General features: G+C 52.0%; 4 protein-coding genes across 4 annotated transcripts; 3 read left to right on the top strand and 1 right to left on the bottom strand.

Annotated features, from left to right (window-relative positions):
* Window positions 1-681: 681 nt before the first annotated feature.
* Window positions 682-1,899, bottom strand: BJY04DRAFT_192779 (uncharacterized protein). Its single transcript, XM_073711822.1, has 2 exons — window positions 1,695-1,899; window positions 682-1,636 (listed from the first exon to the last, which is right to left on the bottom strand). Exons 1-2 carry the CDS (start codon window positions 1,702-1,704, stop codon window positions 1,059-1,061), a joined length of 588 nt encoding a protein of 195 aa, XP_073569531.1. The 5' UTR covers window positions 1,705-1,899; the 3' UTR covers window positions 682-1,058.
* A 517-nt stretch (window positions 1,900-2,416) lies between these two features.
* On the top strand, window positions 2,417-3,375 carry BJY04DRAFT_88670 (uncharacterized protein). Its single transcript, XM_073721237.1, has one exon. The coding sequence runs from the start codon at window positions 2,648-2,650 to the stop codon at window positions 3,272-3,274; it is 627 nt and encodes a 208-aa protein (XP_073569530.1). The 5' UTR covers window positions 2,417-2,647; the 3' UTR covers window positions 3,275-3,375.
* Window positions 3,376-5,548: 2,173 nt separating this feature from the next.
* BJY04DRAFT_88647 (major facilitator superfamily domain-containing protein) lies at window positions 5,549-7,342 on the top strand. The gene is made up of 4 exons (XM_073721236.1): window positions 5,549-5,804; window positions 5,856-6,186; window positions 6,240-6,650; window positions 6,698-7,342. The coding sequence occupies exons 1-4, from the start codon at window positions 5,747-5,749 to the stop codon at window positions 7,278-7,280; spliced, it is 1,383 nt and encodes a 460-aa protein (XP_073569529.1). The 5' UTR covers window positions 5,549-5,746; the 3' UTR covers window positions 7,281-7,342.
* A 240-nt stretch (window positions 7,343-7,582) lies between these two features.
* Window positions 7,583-11,282, top strand: nut1 (putative RNA polymerase II mediator complex subunit Nut1). The gene is made up of 5 exons (XM_073718946.1): window positions 7,583-8,365; window positions 8,453-8,709; window positions 8,754-9,317; window positions 9,361-9,892; window positions 9,939-11,282. Exons 1-5 carry the CDS (start codon window positions 7,696-7,698, stop codon window positions 11,093-11,095), a joined length of 3,180 nt encoding a protein of 1,059 aa, XP_073569528.1. The 5' UTR covers window positions 7,583-7,695; the 3' UTR covers window positions 11,096-11,282.
* Window positions 11,283-17,675: the final 6,393 nt, after the last annotated feature.

The following is a 17,675-nucleotide window of genomic DNA, read 5'->3' as shown; positions in this document are numbered from 1 at the left end:
AAGGCGGCATTGAGCTGCTTAAGCTACAGGGCTGCCAAGGAAACCATGCAGTCGTCGCAGTAGATACTCCTTGCTCCAGAACCGACCCTGCTGAGGCAAGGACCAAGTCGAAGTGAGAAAGAGGGTGTTACCGCTGGAGGCATCAAGCATGCATGCTCTAAACGCTCGTTCGACGTCATCAATTCATAAATGTTCGAATCACCAGTGAACTCTCGATGCATCTGTTTGTACTCGCCAGTTTGCATCAAACGAGTATGATGGATAGAGCGGTGGCCCTGGCGTCACTGCGAGTCAGGGTGGCGAATTTGCAGACTCACTCTGGGAAGGTCGCATCTGCATTGTCGAGGCAGTTAGGCAGATCAGAAGCAGCCACGATCGATTCCTGCTGATTTGAGAGTACTCCAGGCTATGCATTGAAATAAGCAGGATGGCAGATGATCAAAAAGGTAGAAGAAGAAGGCGTAGAGAACCTTGGGCAGGTGTGATGACTGCTCACATCCGATGAGGGTATGGTATGATACCGTAATTTACCGGTCGAGATGTGCTGTTACCGAAAGACCTGTACTCCTCCTTGACACTGCTCACTGCTCAATGATGATACGCCGCGGCAGTCCTTTCCGTAAGACCTGAAAGTTTTGAACTCCTGAACTTCGTAATTCCAGAACCAACTGACTTTGATGATGCAGAATCCAATGTGACTTGTGACTTGGTTGTTGGGGCGGGCCGGCAGCGTGGTTGGCAGATGATGGGTCATCCCTCAGCTCGTCTCGTCTATCGAATCTTCCATTGTTCTAGGAACAATATTGGGCACCTGGTCGGGATTTGGTGATCATGGCTACCCGACGACCTGATATTACCAGAAAGGGAGAGAAAGGGGAAACGGTGCCCCTTGCTTAGCTCCAGCTCGCCTTACCCCGCCATACTGAGCAGCCAGGGAATCATGGAATCAGGAATATCCTCGGGTTTCTCGCAGCTACTTCATCTTGTCCCGTCGAGAGTTGTTGAAACTTGAAATCCCAACGTATTGTAGTATCAAGGTTGGTCTCAACTCTCAACTCTCAACCCTCATAGCTCCTGATAGCCGGCCACCGGGCCGGAAAGCGACAGCCTTTCGCTCGACTATGAACGCCACCCACACTATCTCCTTTTCCCTGCAATATTGAATCACAGGCGACTGCGATCAGTAAGGTTTGCACGGTCCAGAAGAAAATAGAACGCTCCCACCGTTCCGTGGCCCGTCCCACCAACCTGGATCCTTGGGTGGAATCCAGGGCGCATCCTGCACCCATGGGAAAGGCGCTGGGCCTAATCGGAATCTGCGATCGAGGAAGTTTCCAGCCAGCGCGATGCATGAGGTTGCTAACTTGCTTGGAGTCTTGGGCCGACCCATTGCCGAAGTAGTAGGGCGCTTCGAGGATCGCCAATAATGGCTCTTTTTCCTGCTTTCCCAGAGCTGATTTCAGCCCCGGCTTGATGCGGACTCGAGAGGTTGGAATTGGATTCATCCATGGCTGCAAGTGCATCTCGATCTGGCGACGCCGTTTCCTGGATCCACAGCTCGACAGAAGGACACGCGATGACTCCATTTCTTTTTCTGCTGAGGCTCGATCTGACGGTCTTTGATTTTGGCATTGAACTGTTCTCACTTCGCAGTCAGCAAAGTACCCATTGGTGAAGGGAGTAATTCAACATACATAGTACCATCCCGGTCTCAACCCGATTAACCGAGTATAGCGAGTCTGGCGGCTGAGAGGATTCTGGAAGATCAATATGGCGCTGATCAATGAGGGAAAAGCAAACTAAAAATAAAAATTAAAAGACTAAAAACCCAAAGAACAAGGGAGCGCGCGAAGCCAATGACCAATTGAACCAAAGGAGTATTTATACCGACAGCCTTCCATGTTAAAACCACTTCATTGGGTACCGAAACAAAATTGATCGATCTCGTTTCACTCGTTCCAGATTTCTTCCTATCTAGACTGTTGTTCAATTGACTCTTGACTCAATAATAATCTCTCCCTCCCACAATACTAATACCCTGATCTCTTCGTCTGTTGCAAGCATCGTCCTTCATCTCCGAGTACGTCCATGCGCCCCGTTTCATATCCTCATGGGCCCCTCGCATCAGCAAGCTCTTCTGCACCCTCTTCTCTCGTTTCCTTCCTGCCCTTCTCTTCCCTGTCATGAGCCGTGATTGTCTATCCTGTCCATGGGCAGCACCCAGCAGATGTCCGAGTACGAGTCTCACCCGGGCAAAGGACTAGGTTCCGCGATCCGAAACTTGTTCCGCGCCTCCTCCTCGTCACCTCCTCGACGCCGAGTATCGCGTTTGTTGCGTCGCAGTCGGACGGTGCTTTCCACCAAGTAATTCCTCCCCGTCGCTCAATTCCTCGCCCTCAATTTCCCTCGTGGCTGCCCAAGTGCATTGATGGTGTTTCAGAGTCGATGCTGCGCCGCACTGTGCCCGGTTCCTTCCACCCACCCCACGCACCGCTGCTTCATCGCTCGAATCCAGACCGAGAATTGGCCGGGGACAAGCGTGGATGCAAGACAGTCACTAAAATGTGTTTGAAACAGGACCCCGACAGAGCAACCCGTTCGTCCATCCGGGTCCCGAAGCGCCGCTTCCGATTCTGATTCGACGGCCATGTTAGGACTCTCCGAAGCGTCACAGACTGCCAAAGGCGACAATCTTGACATCTTCGACTGGCATCCCCACTATCAAAGCTGTCAGCGCTACTTTTTAGATCATGCGCAACACAGTAGTCCGGTCCAGGCGCTCTCCGCTTTTTTGAACATCCGACTTCCGTTCCAACGACAGAGTTCGGTGCTCAACTCCAATCCGTCAAGCGGTGATGGGATGGCGACTGCGCATTTATCAGCGTCAAATACGTCTCCGCCAGTCTCCCTTGTCCCGTATGTCCGCCGCCTCGTGGCAACAGGAATGGACAATCCCGGGGTGCTGCACGGATTCTTCGGCGACGACTGGCGATCCGGGGTAGGGCCTCTCCACGAGAAAGAGCGCTGCAACTACCTCTTCGCGGCGAAAAGTGGCGGATGGGCTGCTGTGAAAAGAGACTACGACATCCTTCCGTTCGAGACAATCCCCTTCTTACGCCCGTTACACAGTCCCCTGGACTCGGAGATCGAGGCCGCCGAACAGAAATGGAGTGAGTGGCTTGCCATGGAAGACTGGATGGTCGGTTCGCGAGCGCCAGAAGCCCTCCATGATTCATCATCTCAATCTTCAAGACCACGAAGCGCACGGGGGTGATGCGGAAACCCATATTTCTCTTTCCGGATTTCTCTTTCCGGTCCCTTGACTTTAGCCTTGATATGCATTTTGCGGGAGCAATACTACGGTTCAATGACTTCATCATCTACTAGCGGAGCGACTTTTCCTGGAGACAACAATCCTCGGTTTCTCTACAGCTTTCAATGCAGTACAGAGAGAAACGCGGAATGTTCCGCTCTCCCCTTTTCCAACCAGTGACCTTGTAGATCCTGTCAGCCCAAGTTTACCCCTTGGGCAGGAGGATGGAAAGAATAATCTCTATCCGACGAGCAAACCTGCTGCCACGTCCAAAACGAGTCAGTAGTCCGGCCGCGATTGCGAAACCCCACTGGTTTGTGGCTGTGGGCCTCTTTCTCTCAAGTCCACCGGATCTGAACCTATAAGACTGGAAATCTGCACGGCGGTGTCTGCCGCGACACTCACGGTGGAGTCTCAACCGTCATGTTTTTCGGAGATTTAACTGAATCCTGATTCCTGACAGCGCTGCAATTGCAGTGTTCGACCTGGCAAGCTCGCTTCCATCTGGTAGTGTATATCGCGATCGGCTCGTCTATTTGCTCAGGCCACGAATAGGAAGGCTCAGGAGTATACTTCTTCGATCGCCTAGCCGTTCTCCCCTGAACGAACGAACCCCGGTCGCACACCTATGAATAAGGCTAAAGACGATTGCCCTAGGGTTTAACCGTTTTTGGAGAATTCGACAGCCGGTGGCGCTGCTGAACGGCGGAACCTGCAATTTCGCGGACGAACCAGTGAGAGTTCGTTGGACGAGGTTTCGATATGTCAATCATGAGTTGATCCATGGTTCAGTGAGTTCTTTGGGGGACGAAGCTGGCGCGGCTTGATCGATCGGATATGTATCTCCGTGATTTTGCCGGCTCAATAGTAATAGTGTCTGCTGTATAGTTATACACCGGATATATCTTATGCCTGTCTAACAATTGGACTCATGGTGGGTGCTTGCTGCATGTACATATATATCTCGATGGATAGATCTCTCCGTGTGACCGCGCCGCAGGAAATACATGGAAGCCAACTCTGACCCTTGAACTTTATCATATGCACGTCCTGTGTCTATCAGAATTGTACAAGTTGTCGCTACCTCGACCCGTGGACTACCCCCTACATTACTGAGTCGAAGTACCTCTATTGTACTAGAAATACCGATATGTACCAGTTGATACCATACCGCATCGATACCAGTGCCGATCGTCACAAGATTACGCGGTAAGAAACACATGGAGTGTCGATCTCGGCCGATTCAATCGCCAAGTTTCCCCCGAGTTCATCACCACCGCTGCTCAAGTTCATCCTCTTTGATATTGTGGCTGGGTTTAATTGATCTGGATATCGGTTTCATCTTTACCCCGGATCTGAGATTGATTAATTAATATATTTTACGATCGCTCCTGTTGAACTGTCCACAGCGTGCTGCCAGTGCCGGGACCCCTGTGTCGGTCGCTCCTTCCCCGCCGGGGCCAGCGCGAGCAATTTCCAGATTGGGACTCCCGGATGGAACCAACAACCAACGTTTGCATCATCGACCCAACCAACTGCAATGAGTGAAAACGCTGCTATACAAGCACGACACTCTGAACACTTTGATTGCTGTGAGCGACAGCGTTGTCCTACATTCGTCGCCTTCTACCACTGGTCAACCCATCTGTCACTTCTCGGGCTGAGCGATGGACGATATCCGCTCGGCTTTCCCTCCTTCAACGCGACAAAAATATCTCCACGGATGCATCTCCTCATGCGCGAATCTTTAGCAGCCCTAGCTTGAGTTTCGTCAACCTCAAAGGCGTCCGGGTGATGGTGTCGGAATGCGAACGATGACTTGATATACCCGCGTTCATGCTGTGATAGCTGTCTGAGTCTCGTGGGCCTTGCCGAGCTAGTCTCTGTCCATGTCAGCTCCTGATACACTTGGTCAGGCGTGCCGATGGTACCTCTGACCCGCGCAATACCCCATACAAATCGCAGGTACCCTGCCAATGATCCTATCACGAGACCTGTGCCACACCTGGTGGTCGAGATAACCACCCGACACAGCATCCTGGCGCGGACATTTTGCTCCACTCAGAAGCTCGGAATCTCAAACATGACCGTTGCTCATCGGTCGTCTATATACTATATATGGACTCGAGATCGAATCCTCTTGTGATCCCCATACAGAACATGATCAGTGCTCGCTTATCTGCTGATCCCCGTTTCATCCGTCTGCTTTTTTCGCCAGGGACACCCTTGAAACTCGAGGGATAGAGATCAACTCGCAATGCAGAGGGTCCGCTATTTGCTTTTGGGGGGTGGTCAGGTCGATATGGTACGTGTGATGGACTCACGGGGGAATCCTCTAGCTCTTCCTTTTATATCCCGTTCATCATGTCGGATCGAGCTAGAGCTCAAACTAAGCAATGATCGGGTTGAACTCGAACTTCAACCGAGCTAAGCATGAAACACTGGGTCGTGCTCGCGGCTGTGGGGTCGATAAACTGGGGGACTTATTTTAGTATGAACCTTCCTGTGTGGTTTACTGCTACTATGCTAATACTACCGGTAGTATACGATATCCCCGCAGCCCTTTCGACACCATTATCGGAACACCTATCTCTTTCAGATCATCAGTTTGCCTACTTGATATCGCTCCTCTATACTGTTTATGCAGCGCCGAATACCGTTCTTCCCTTTTTCTCGAGCGCCGCGGTGCAGCGGTTCGGGGAGAGGAGGCTACTGATCGTCATTGTGTCAGCTATAGTCTTTGGCCAGTTACTCTTCGCTCTAGCAGTTCATGCTAGATTCCAGCTCGGTCTGGTCATCGGTCGGGCGCTTCTTGGGCTTGGAGGGGAGGTAGTAGGTGTTCTCGGGGTGGAGATTGTCACGCGTTGGTTCCAGTAAGCCTCCGCCATATAACAAGGAGGGAGAAAGGCTGACATGGTGGTAATAGAGACAGGCGTCTCTCTCTCGCTCTTGCGCTGAATCTCGGCGCCGGTCGACTCGGGAGTGTCGCGAACACTGTCATCGTTCCGCGATTGATCGATCCATACGGTGTTGTGGCTGTTACGTGGATTGCGACCGTGCTAACTCTGGGTGTCTGTATCGTGGGCCTGGTTTCGCTATTCGCTGTTACGGGTACAGAACACCAGGCATCGGCATCGGCGAAAAGAGAAGACGAGGCGGAGGATGAGGATGCCGTCCCTTCATTCCCGTTTCGCGCCTTTCCGCCGGTTTTCTGGTACCTTGCCGTCATTTGCTTACTAGGTTATGGGTGCCTCAACGCGTTCACCAACTCAGCGCAACGATTCCTTGCGACAAGGTTCTATGAGGACGATCAGAGGGCCGCCGGGTCGGCTATGAGGTACGCACCACCCTGATTCCACCATCATCACTCCTAACGTTGATCAGTATCCTTTTCATATTCTCCGGCCTCCTTGTGCCGACCTTTGGATTCCTACTTGATAACCTCCATCCCATGAATCTTCCCCGCGCGTTGGTTGTCAGCAATATTCTTTTACTCCTCGGCCATTTTACACTTCTGAGCAGTGCGACGGACAGCCCCCTTCCACCACTCTCCCTCCTCGGCGCCGCAGATGCTCTCCTAACTGTCGCATTCTGGGCCAGTGTAGCCCGCTGTCTCCTCATATTATCCTCACCAGCACATAGACCTCTTCTCTCATCAAAAGATGCTCTATCCATGGACGGCTATCAAAGCATCCCATCAGCTCCCGAACCCACTTCCCCCAGATATCTCTTTACCGAAGACGAGGAAGCAAACACCGGTCCAGATTCTATACCCGGCGAAACAATCCGCACCCTCGGCATTGGCATCATGACAAGCCTGATCAATATCGCGACGGCGGTTGTGCCGCTTCCGTTGGCTGTTGTGGAGACACTTACTGGGTTTGCTGGCGTGGAGGGGGTATTCCTGGGGCTTGCTGGGGCAGGAGGGCTGGTTTGTTTAAGGCTGGCTTGGATCTATAGAGAGTAATGATTAACAGTGGCTTTATTTTGTTATAGAAGGTAGCAACTCCGTGGTTAGAATGCATCTGACTATTCCAATCCGACAATGTGCTACGTACACCAAGGAGCTCTCATAACCTAACATACGATTCTAAGAATGAATCAAGCCAGTTTGACGATCAAATACATCTCGAATTCTGTAGTTTCCCAGCTGTATACTTAATCCCCTCTAATTGGCCAGAATACGCAAAAATCACATGACATAATTAAAGATCACATGACATCCAATGTTATCGACTCTCATCTGATCTCCATCACCCAAACCCTCCCAACAACAGGGCAAAATGCCCAATCACTGGACCAAACCACCATATACCCTCTCTAGAGACCACACACGTATATACTCCACGCGCACCTAACTCCAAAAGCTAAAACCCACAACCATGGGCGCCCCCACAGGTCCCCAAGACCAATGGCGGACCTTCCTCCACCAAGCCCTCCAGCGGCGCATCGACGCCGCCGAATTCCAGGATCTGGCAACCCTGCTCTTCCGGCGCGCGCCAATATCTGAATCCGCCCTGCTGGAGATCTTGCTTGGGACTAGGCTCGAGTCAGCCGTGAAGTGGGATCCGCTCTTGCCGCTTTATATCGACACGCTAAGCAAGAGTGGCCGGGTGGCTGTGCCGACTGTGTTGGGTGTTTTGCTGAGGCATTCGAGTGTGCATGAGAAACCCTCGCCGGGGGCAGGCTCGGGGGCAGGCTCGGACTCTACGTCTGATGTTGCAGCCCTGAAGCAGAAGCAGAAACAGAAACAGAAAAACAAGGCTTACACGCTCATGACGGATATCCGGGTCGTGCAGGATGCGATGCTTTCGATTTCTGCGGGCGTGACTGTGAAGACGGGCAAGGAGGTTGTGCGGACGTTTTCGGTCGTTGCGGATTGGATCCAGGCGATTATTGCGTGGCATAATAGTCTCTTGGATGTGGATCAGCCGGTGGGCGTGATGGGGAGTCCTGATGCGGTGTTGTTGTTTGAGAGTGTGGGGATTTTGCTGGCGGCGTTGGCCGGGACGGGGAGGGGGGTGGATGTTCTTTCGGGCGGGTTTCATGAGGGTATGTGTTTTTATCTTTGTCTTTTTCACCATGGACTCGAGGTGCTATGTGCTGTATGTTGTTTATGAGTTTGCTGATGCTTTGCAGCGCTGAAGATACGGCTTGGGCAGGCGCTCTCGGCGTATATGCCTCTTTGTGTGGACGTTTCGCTGCCGCTGAGGAATAGGCTGGATGGGCTGCAGAAGGAGTTTAATCTTTATGGGCAGCCGCCGTCGAAGGGGTTGGAGGTTGCCATGATGGGTAATGTCAATGTCAATGTCAATGCGCTGCAGTTTGAGGCGTCGGTGATTGATGGGCCGACGATTAACTCGAGAGCTGGGCTCTATGTTTATCTCAATGCGATGGTATGTTGTATGCCCTTTTAGAAGCTCGCGCTGACCGGTTATAGCTTGTTGGACGTCCTTTGGTTGACGATAGTATCTTGTTAAATTATCTTCTCAATCGCTACGCAGGGCATTACGAGGTGCTTATCGAGGAGATCATTACCGCGTCTTTTGATGTGCTATCGAACGCGATGTATCGAAATGAATCAAGTTGGTCGATGCTGCTGTTCCGATCATTCCTGGTTAACAAGCTCCCGCCCTTCTTCGCGGCCATGTTGTCCGTCTCGATGGTTACGCTGCCGATGGAAGTGTGCATCAGCCATGCTCTCAGCCGAATCGACCCCAATACGTTCCCGTCATTCTCGCAGATGTTCTCGATGCAGAACAATACAGCCTTATCGGACGTGCGGCAGGAGTTTCTCTTCTCGTGCGCGTCGCACAAATTGATCCCTGAATCTAGTATCGAGCGGTTGCTCGGCGAGAACCCCATGCAGGCGCTGCCTGTCGGATACATCAAGGACGACCTTGTCGCGCAAATTAGCGCTAATCATGAACGGGCGGAGCAGTTGATCGGTGGGATTGAGTTGACGGAGGGTAATGCGGGTGCTATTGTCGGTGCTATCACAGAGGTATGTTCCACCTTTTAAAACAGCAACGGTGCTAATGATGTAGGTTATGCACAATCTTTGTATTCAAAAAGAGACGATGACATTGAAGAACATTTGTATATCGCTCTCCCGCCGACCGCAAGCTCTTGACGTGATGCTCCTCTTCCGCAGCCCGAAGCAGATTCTACAACCGCTCTGCACGTTGCTCGACTCATGGCACTGGGACGAAGATCAAGGCGAGAGTCAGCCGGTCTACGATGAGTTCGGTAGCATCCTACTGCTGGTGCTGACCTTCAAATACCGCTATGATCTCCGACCGTACGATCTTGGGATTACGAGCAACAACTCTTTCATCACGAAGTTGATCGAACGAGGCTCATCCAGCCAGAAGCTCGACGAACTGAGCGAGAAACAAAACAAAAATCTAGGCGAATGGATCGCAGCGCTCTTCATCGCCGAAGGCATTAGCGAAGAAACCATGTCAGCATGCAGCCCGCAGGAATTTTATCTTCTCGTCTCAACCCTCTTCCACCAAAGCCTCGGCGCCTGCGAATCCGGCAAGCTCGAATTCGACACCTTGAAAGGAGGTTTTGAATGTAAGTCACAACCATTCCTATTATCGCAACCCAGCTAAGAATACAGACCTCTTGGAACCCTTCCTCCTCCCCTCTCTCATCGTCGCCCTGACCTGGCTGGGCAACCACATCTGGGAAAATGAACAAGACCCGACCATCGCCCTCAAAACCCTCCAGTCCCTCGTCTCGCCAACCTCCATCTCCGGCGAAGCACGTGAAATCCACCTCACAGTCCTCAACATCACCGCGCGCTCTCTCGAAGAACAACTCAAAGACATCCGCGCCCGGCACCCCAACCGCCCAGACATCAAACCCATCCTCGACGCACTAGATCCCTGCCTCAGCTTCCAGCGGACGGGCAGCGCGCACAAATCCGAGCTCGAGAGCTGGACAAGCCACAACCCAGGCGCCTACCTAGGAAGCCTCCGGAGTACATTCCAATCGCTAGTGATGTGGAGCACAACAGCAGACGTGAGCATGGCGCCGCCAAGCTACACGCACCGCCAACTCCTCGCCGCAATCCGCATTCTCGGTGCGCCCCGCGTCGTCTCCGCGCTCCTCGACGAGCTGAAACTCCAGTCCGAGTCAGCAAACGGATCAAGCATCGACCTTGCCCTCGATATCGCAGCTACATTCATCGCTGCCCCGCTGTCAGAGTCCTACGCCGTCGACCAACACACCCACCACCCGCCCGTCGACCCATCCAAGGAACCGATCCCTCGCTGTTCGATCCTAACCCTCCGCGACGCACTGAATCTACACCATGAATCCGTCCCCAAAATGTCAGAGAAGGACCCCATCCGCGCCTCACTCCTCGTCCGTCTCTACAGACGCGTGAACGTCCTCCTCCAGCCCCCCGCGCAAGTCGCCAACCTTGACATGGGCATGAATATGAACATGAACAACATCATCGAGGACATGCAGCTTGGCGTCGTCGACGCGCAAGGCGGGATGGATCTTTCGTCGGGAGCTGGTGTTGTTGGCGACGGAGGAAACGAGCAGCAAGCGAACCTGAATCAGATCATGGATAATGCAGCGGCGGCCGTGGGGATGGATGTGGATATGGGTGGGGAGCAGGGGATGGGCGGGATTGGGGGACTAGGGTTGGGGGAGGGAGTCGGTGTTGGTGTGGGAGGGGGGTTGGATCAGAGTATTGACGATGTGTTGAATGCGGCGGAGATGAATCCGGAGTTTTTGGATCTGGATATGGAGGGGATGTTCTAGCCTCTCGGTCTAGAGTTAATGGTTTTGTTTATTCTTGGATGTGTCCGTGTTGTAGGTTGTCATTGCTATTGTTATTTTCGGGGTTCTTTTTGGGATATCAACATCAACATCAAAATCATGGTCATTCTTCAAAAACAGCCAGCATCCACCGTCACCCCACGCCAATTCTCTCTGAATCTCAATCCAGTTGATAAGAAAAAAAACATCTCCTTCTAATCCATTAAGTCGTAACATGCCCATTCATAGTCAAACTCGATCAACTCCCCTAATCCGCCAACAACATACCAACCCACCCAGCGCGATGTACCCAAGTCTAAAGAAATCATCAGCCCCATCTTCAGCCCTCAAAGAGATACAAATACAAACCAATCAAATACAATATCCCTTACAACCCACCAGCCTTCTGCTTCGCCAAATCCCCCGTCAACCGGCCCACACTCTCGGGCACGCCATTCCCAGGTAGAACCGTGTTCAGCAGCTTGAGGGCTTCGAGTTGTCGCGGCGCGTGAGTGTAGTATCTAGTAACCGTATGAAGTGGGAATGGGATCGGGGCGGCGATGACGGTAGATAGTGCTAGGAAAGTCGAGAGGAGGAGAAAGAGGATTGTGGTGGAGGGGGAGAGGGAGGTGAGGGTGAGGTTCATTTTGGGTCTGGCTTGGCTTGATCTGGCTTCTTGTATAGGCAGGTATATACTAGTAGCTCTGTGCGAGACGGAGATTGGGACTGGATAGTTGGAATAGTAGGGAGGGGTGGTTGTGGAGGTGGAGGATGAGGGCTACAGATATACATCTGCCTTGTTACACGCAAGGCATACTTGACACAGAGGAGGAATTGGCTGGACGCGTTTCAACGCGTTTCTATTGTCGTTTTTCGATAGGTAGATGCGTTTGAGCATGACTGGAATGTACACAGGTGGAATGTCCCTCCTTAACCCCTCCTGAGAATTCCTATCCAGGGGGCGGGGGTAGACGCGTCGCGTGAGCGGACTGAACGACCTCAAGTACCTATCAACTAGTACTTCCTTCAGTCAATTCCTCAGAGTATAGTAGTCAGTTTTGTATTCCCGAGAGCAAGTTCATATTTTGTACGCGCCCCGGATCCTATTCTCGCCATACTTGGTGTTCATTCATTATGATATAGAGCTCAGCCATCGGCTTGCTTCGTAACTCAGTAATTATTTGACCTCATACCATATAAAGTGTAGATACTCACTCGCAAGGCTCATATAACAACTGGTCGATTGTTATCTAATTTGATGATAACCAATTGGCTTTCCTTAATTTCAACAGACTGTGGTTGAGATGTTCTGTTTACCTGAGGCTCGTTGGCGGACCTAGACAACTTCCATCCACCATCATGACAACAAGCTATTCTTGGTTGTAAATAAGATAGAGAATGGCTTGGTCACTGTGGTCTGGGGGATACAGAGTCACTGGCAAATAATGCCTGAGGGAAGCAAATAGATCTACGCCGGGGCTGTTGTTTGTCTAAAGTAGGTGACTGTATATACCTCTCCAAGCAAGAATATATATTCGTGAGGATACGAGCTGTCTCACCAGTCATAGCTATTTGGCGATCATGTCAAATGTAGGTCAGATGCTTGGTGATGTTGATAGACAAGAGATATATATATCATGAGTACACACCACTACTCTTGCACAGCTATATTATCAAAGTGCTGTTCGGATCTATCCTGATGAACTGGAATTCCTGCACATCAAATAACTGCAATATAGCTCCCAGTGTAATACACACATAGCATATTGCCAGAGGCCCTAGAAAGTTAGGAAGAATCTTTCTCGTCCACCTTCCCAACCTCTCCTTGAGCGGCCATGGACGTTACTCCGGGACAAAGGCGAAGTAGCGAAAAGCGAGGGTTACATCTATACCTGCACTATAAATAGCTCTGGGGAAGGTCACTACGATTGTATACCGACGTCTGCCTGACAAAACGCACAACCAACGCCGCCACGAACACCTTGAGTCAATGCATCCCCCTCGACACAACTCGTACGCATACGCTTACTGGCCGAGCCCAGATCCCGACTGCTTCCACCCCGGCTGAACCCCCATGCCGAGCAAAGCCCTACCGGATCGATTGGCCATCGTGAAGCAAAAGCCGCAGGGCTGTGCTCGCGCTGCCCGCGGTAGAGGTGGTCTCCCGTCGAGCAAACATGCATCATGCGCCTGTTCCCCAGGGGTTGGACGCACAATGCAGAGAGCTCCCGTTATGGTCAGAAGACCGATGCCTGCGCCATTGTTCTCTTCATTGTCCACTGAGAGCATTCATGCATCCAACAACGACATCGTCCGGTTGATTGAAGAAAGGAGGATTCACCCACGGCGGCCGATATCGCGTGCCGGGCTTGTGATTGCTCGGAATGCAGGTCAGTCACATTGCACGTGCGACCAATCGTTAAGAGGGTAGCCCATGTCAGCAGGAACGTGCAGCTTGCGATCCCCATTGGCTGCGGGTAGGGGAAAACGCGGTGAAACCAGATCTCGATTCCACGAGTCACGGATCGGAGTCTAGAGCGGAAGCGAGAAAAGAAAAAGCAAACATTTCTGCAGGATTTGATTTTGATCGCTCCGCCTGCACATACCGACTTTGGGCAGGTTGTCATCCCTGAGACGGATGCAGACTGCAGGTACTTCAAATCCCTGTGGGCTTCGTAGCGGAGCTGTGAGTGTGGCCTGATGCGATTGGGGATTTGCGAGTATTTGTCAGTGAGGCGTGCGGGGGAGGGGGTCGGTCCTTGGTAAGAAGACCGAAGCTGATCGCACGAAACTCGTGTGCTTCAATGTTCACCTTGCTTTTTGCTTCCTCCGTATGTTGACGATGCCGGAGTAACTGATTCGTGTTTCCCTGGAGGAAAGGCGGAGACAACTACCTCGTGGGCACGGGACGGTTCGTTGCCTTGCGGGATAAAATCTACGGAGTTCAGGCTGCCGACTCCGTCATGCTGACGGCGGAGCTGCCAGTCGAGCTCGAGGACTCGCAGTGGAGGAGATTCTCATTTGCATGCGCCTGCATCTGCGCCTGCAGCTGCAACTGCAATATGTACTCTGCATTGCAGAGGACAAGTCGATTGTTTGCGAGACTACATGAGCAGGAAAACATCCACGTTCGTCAGTTCTGTAAGGCCTGGCGGAAGGCAGCGATGTATATTGGCGGGAATCTGGGTGTACTTGAACAGCCACAAGGACTACATCCGGCAATCTGGCATTGCCCTCCTGGCCTGGATCGTGTAACAGATGCGGAATGGATCTCTGTCATCACCTCTACCATCGTCGGTGATTGGCGCGTGGAACAGGAAAAATCTGACTACCGGCATGAAGCGACAAGGAGTGCATGGCAAAGCGCTTAAACTCAACGACAAGTGTTAATGTGCGAGAGGGACTTTGGAAGAGGAGATGGGTCATGTCATGGCTCGAACACAGGTTCTTGGAAGAGGAAAGATTACGAGCACTTGGAAAAGCGAGTGAGTTGATCAGATAACACATCACACTCTGTCAGACCGCAATCCTCCTGTCATGTTATCCAGACCTCCAGTTCGCGCAGAGGTAGACCACGGCGCACAGCACGGTCTGTGACAGCGACTAGTGTGTATAATTCCGCAGGATTTCCGGGCTGCAGTGGTTGGCGTGCAGAAAGTCCTGATTGGAGCATCGGGGTCCAATAGGAAGAAAGCCGCTGAACGCTTGTTGGTCCTGGTTCTCACGGTGACAAGGTATTTTTGCGTCTTCAGAAAGCTCGAGAAAGTGCTCCATACACCGGAGAATTTGTCAGTGGCAAGTGCATATCCAACGCAGTTACTCAGCAGTTGGTGGTTCCTGATCGGACGGCTAGTCGGATACTCGCGCAAATCCCGCCTGATGGATTATTCTTGGGCATCACGGCTGCACTACTGGCTCGTGCTAGGCAGCTTGCAGGAGATCCACTCGAGCACAGCACCCACTTCAAGGGTGGAAAGAATTCGATCTATCAACTTGCAGAGATTTCCGGAGCACGATGGAATGAACTGGATCTGGAGTTTGAGCGCAAAGTCAGTCATGGACTAGCTTCAGAAGGGTCGATGAAAGAGCAAACTGTACGGAGTAAGTACTCCGTAGGCTGTTGTTTGAACATTCCTCGAGAGTCGATAGTGCAGTACCGGAGCTCTCAGTGCCCATAGAACAAGATATCATCTCCGGAGGCCGACGATCAAAAGCATCATCAACTTTCAAGTGGGTAGTGCATAGTCATTTGGACAATTCCCGGGAACCATCCCTCTGGACTCCTGGAGTCTGGAGTCTGGACTTAGGACTCTGGAGCCCACCGTTCATAAAACTGTTCCTGCTCCGATCGGAAGAAGGCCAAAGTTCAGTCCAATAATAACAATGATGCGAGGACCTTAGTGGCGTTGTTCCTCCCTTTTGTGGACCTCATGGAGAAGGAATGAAACGCGCCGTCGTAACTCGATCCTCGTGCTTGGGAGGGAGATCAATTGATCTTGATTCGAAGGAGGGAATGGAAGATCGCATCTGGACTGCAGTCTAAAGCACGACTTGCAGGCCGAATGACGACAATTGACGACGGCGAAGATGATGCTTGATGATGATGCCCGCGCAGGCCACGACCTTCCTAAAAAGGATGGTGCACCACGTGTCCCCGAGTCACGGGTTGCCTGGTAGCCTGAGTGCCTGAGCCAAGAGAGTGAATCCCGACTGGTCGCCGACCAACAACAATCCCTGCGACCGTTGGAGCACGGCCATTCATCGTTTTCATCTGGAGCAGACACGGCACACGGCGCTGAGGCCAATTCGTACCGTGCCGTCCCGTGTGAGAATGCTGACCTGGAGGATTCTTTCCGAGGCGTTGCCGCTGTGATTTGCCCAAGAGCGTGATATATCCTCACCCAGAGTCTGGTACCGAAGGAGCTGTCGTCCACTACTAGTCATCCTCCGATCCACCGTTATCCCTTTTATGGAAGGTTATGATTTCTTGGCTGCTCGCTCTGGATTCCATAACGGGAGCCTTCTCAATGCTCTTATCGACTCTCCAGGATTGTCATTGTTGGAATCTGAAGTTGGACAAGGACCATGGCCTATCAACTCTTCACGACTTGCTAAAAGCACACAGGCCATTATCTGCCCCTTACGGCACTACCTCTTTAGCCAAGCACTACTCCTGCAGCCTGTCAGGCTAAGCCGGGGTTCCTACAGCAGCCCGCAGATACCTTCAAGCACGTGCCATTGTCCCCAACATTGTCGAGATATGGAGACGGTGTCTGGATTCCTATCACCGATTGACTCGGCAGCAGTCTCTTTGTTGACAGATCCAACGGTGTCATTAGCTTCGCTAGTTGAGCGATTATCGGCTTCGCGAACCTTCCCCTCACAGACTTTTTCCTAGCTGCATGAGCAACAAAGAACATAACAGCCGGGGCCTTGTTCTTTTGACGAGCCGACATATGCTTCAATTAACCAGCGATAGCGGGACAAGTCGACGATCAGTCGAATCCCGTCCTTTGTTAACGCTTGACAGCTCTCAGGCCTCGAATCTTAACTGAACATGAAGCGGTTGGCGTGCCGCCTTAGACGCCACAGCACGACCCGCGACTTCCGCGATTTGCCGCATCTTTCGGAGGCGGTGCTGGGAGAAAAAAAGTCTTGAAAACAAGACTTCGGGCTTGATATTATCGTCCACTCAGTCTGTCTGACTCTGCCACTCTGGCGTCAAGCCGGTCGAGGCTCCAGACTTTAAGTAGTCTCTTTGTCCGTCGTTGTCCGTCGCGTTTCGCTCTAACGCAGGCAGGTGGGGACTTATTTGAAGCTTATGTACCTTCCTCCATCGGTAATGGTCGAGCTCTGGTGGATCTTGGTGAATCCTTTGGCCTCACGCTTGCTCAAAGTGGCATTACGCATCCACGACCCCAAACCTGCTTACTTTCTGTGCCGGTACAACTCTACGTCGTACTACTGCAGGTTTAGCCTGTCATGAAGCCATCGTTTTGCCGCCAAGTTCGAACTCCAATCTGCATCGCCGATCAGAGCCAGAACTCTGGGACGGTGGGCCTCGATCCTGACCAGTGGCCCCCTGAATTCCGACTTCGGTCCATGAATGATGATGACTGATAAACCTGGGACAACGACATCTTGCGGTGGCAATCTTGAATCAACAAAGCATGACGAGCGCTGTGAAATATGTTTCCAGCTATGAAATCATTCCTTGTTTTGAGGGAGGACATGTACTCCGTACTCTCCAGGTTTCTCGGAGAAGACGACGGGTTTCGGAACTTAAGTCTCCTTTAGTCCTCTGGAACGACCCCCGTCTTCTGAGATCCAATCTCGTCTCGCGGCGTACTCCGGCGATACGATTTCTGCAGGAACGAAGCGGCCTGTAAGAGACTGCTGTCAATCTCTATCAAGTTTCGACACTCCTCAATGTCTGGAGAGCCCTTCCGGAATGGAGGCTGGAGCTCCCATCCTAGCCTCCACAATCGAATACTGCAATGTAACCTGCTCACGCGTATACTCCGTAAACCGTGATCCTTAGGGCCCCGGGACCCTGATGCCGGGTTCCAGTGGGTTAAAGGGC

Source organism: Aspergillus karnatakaensis, assembly GCF_047715665.1.
Source record: "Aspergillus karnatakaensis strain CBS 102800 unplaced genomic scaffold BJY04scaffold_35, whole genome shotgun sequence".
Classification (NCBI taxonomy): domain Eukaryota; kingdom Fungi; phylum Ascomycota; class Eurotiomycetes; order Eurotiales; family Aspergillaceae; genus Aspergillus; species Aspergillus karnatakaensis.
Note: the sequence above shows the minus strand (reverse complement) of the source record. Positions and strands in the feature narration are given on the sequence as shown.

Excerpts from the sequence above, each read along its gene's own strand:
- BJY04DRAFT_88670 (XM_073721237.1), top strand. The coding sequence starts at position 2,648 with ATGTTAGGACTCTCCGAAGCGTCACAGACTGCCAAAGGCGACAATCTT.
- BJY04DRAFT_88647 (XM_073721236.1), top strand. The coding sequence starts at position 5,747 with ATGAAACACTGGGTCGTGCTCGCGGCTGTGGGGTCGATAAACTGGGGG. Across the intron at positions 5,805-5,855 it reads AAACTGGGGGACTTATTTTA|TATACGATATCCCCGCAGCC; the intron begins GTATGAACCTTC and ends TACTACCGGTAG. Across the intron at positions 6,651-6,697 it reads GCCGCCGGGTCGGCTATGAG|TATCCTTTTCATATTCTCCG; the intron begins GTACGCACCACC and ends AACGTTGATCAG.
- nut1 (XM_073718946.1), top strand. The coding sequence starts at position 7,696 with ATGGGCGCCCCCACAGGTCCCCAAGACCAATGGCGGACCTTCCTCCAC. Across the intron at positions 9,318-9,360 it reads TTGTCGGTGCTATCACAGAG|GTTATGCACAATCTTTGTAT; the intron begins GTATGTTCCACC and ends CTAATGATGTAG. Across the intron at positions 9,893-9,938 it reads CTTGAAAGGAGGTTTTGAAT|ACCTCTTGGAACCCTTCCTC; the intron begins GTAAGTCACAAC and ends CTAAGAATACAG.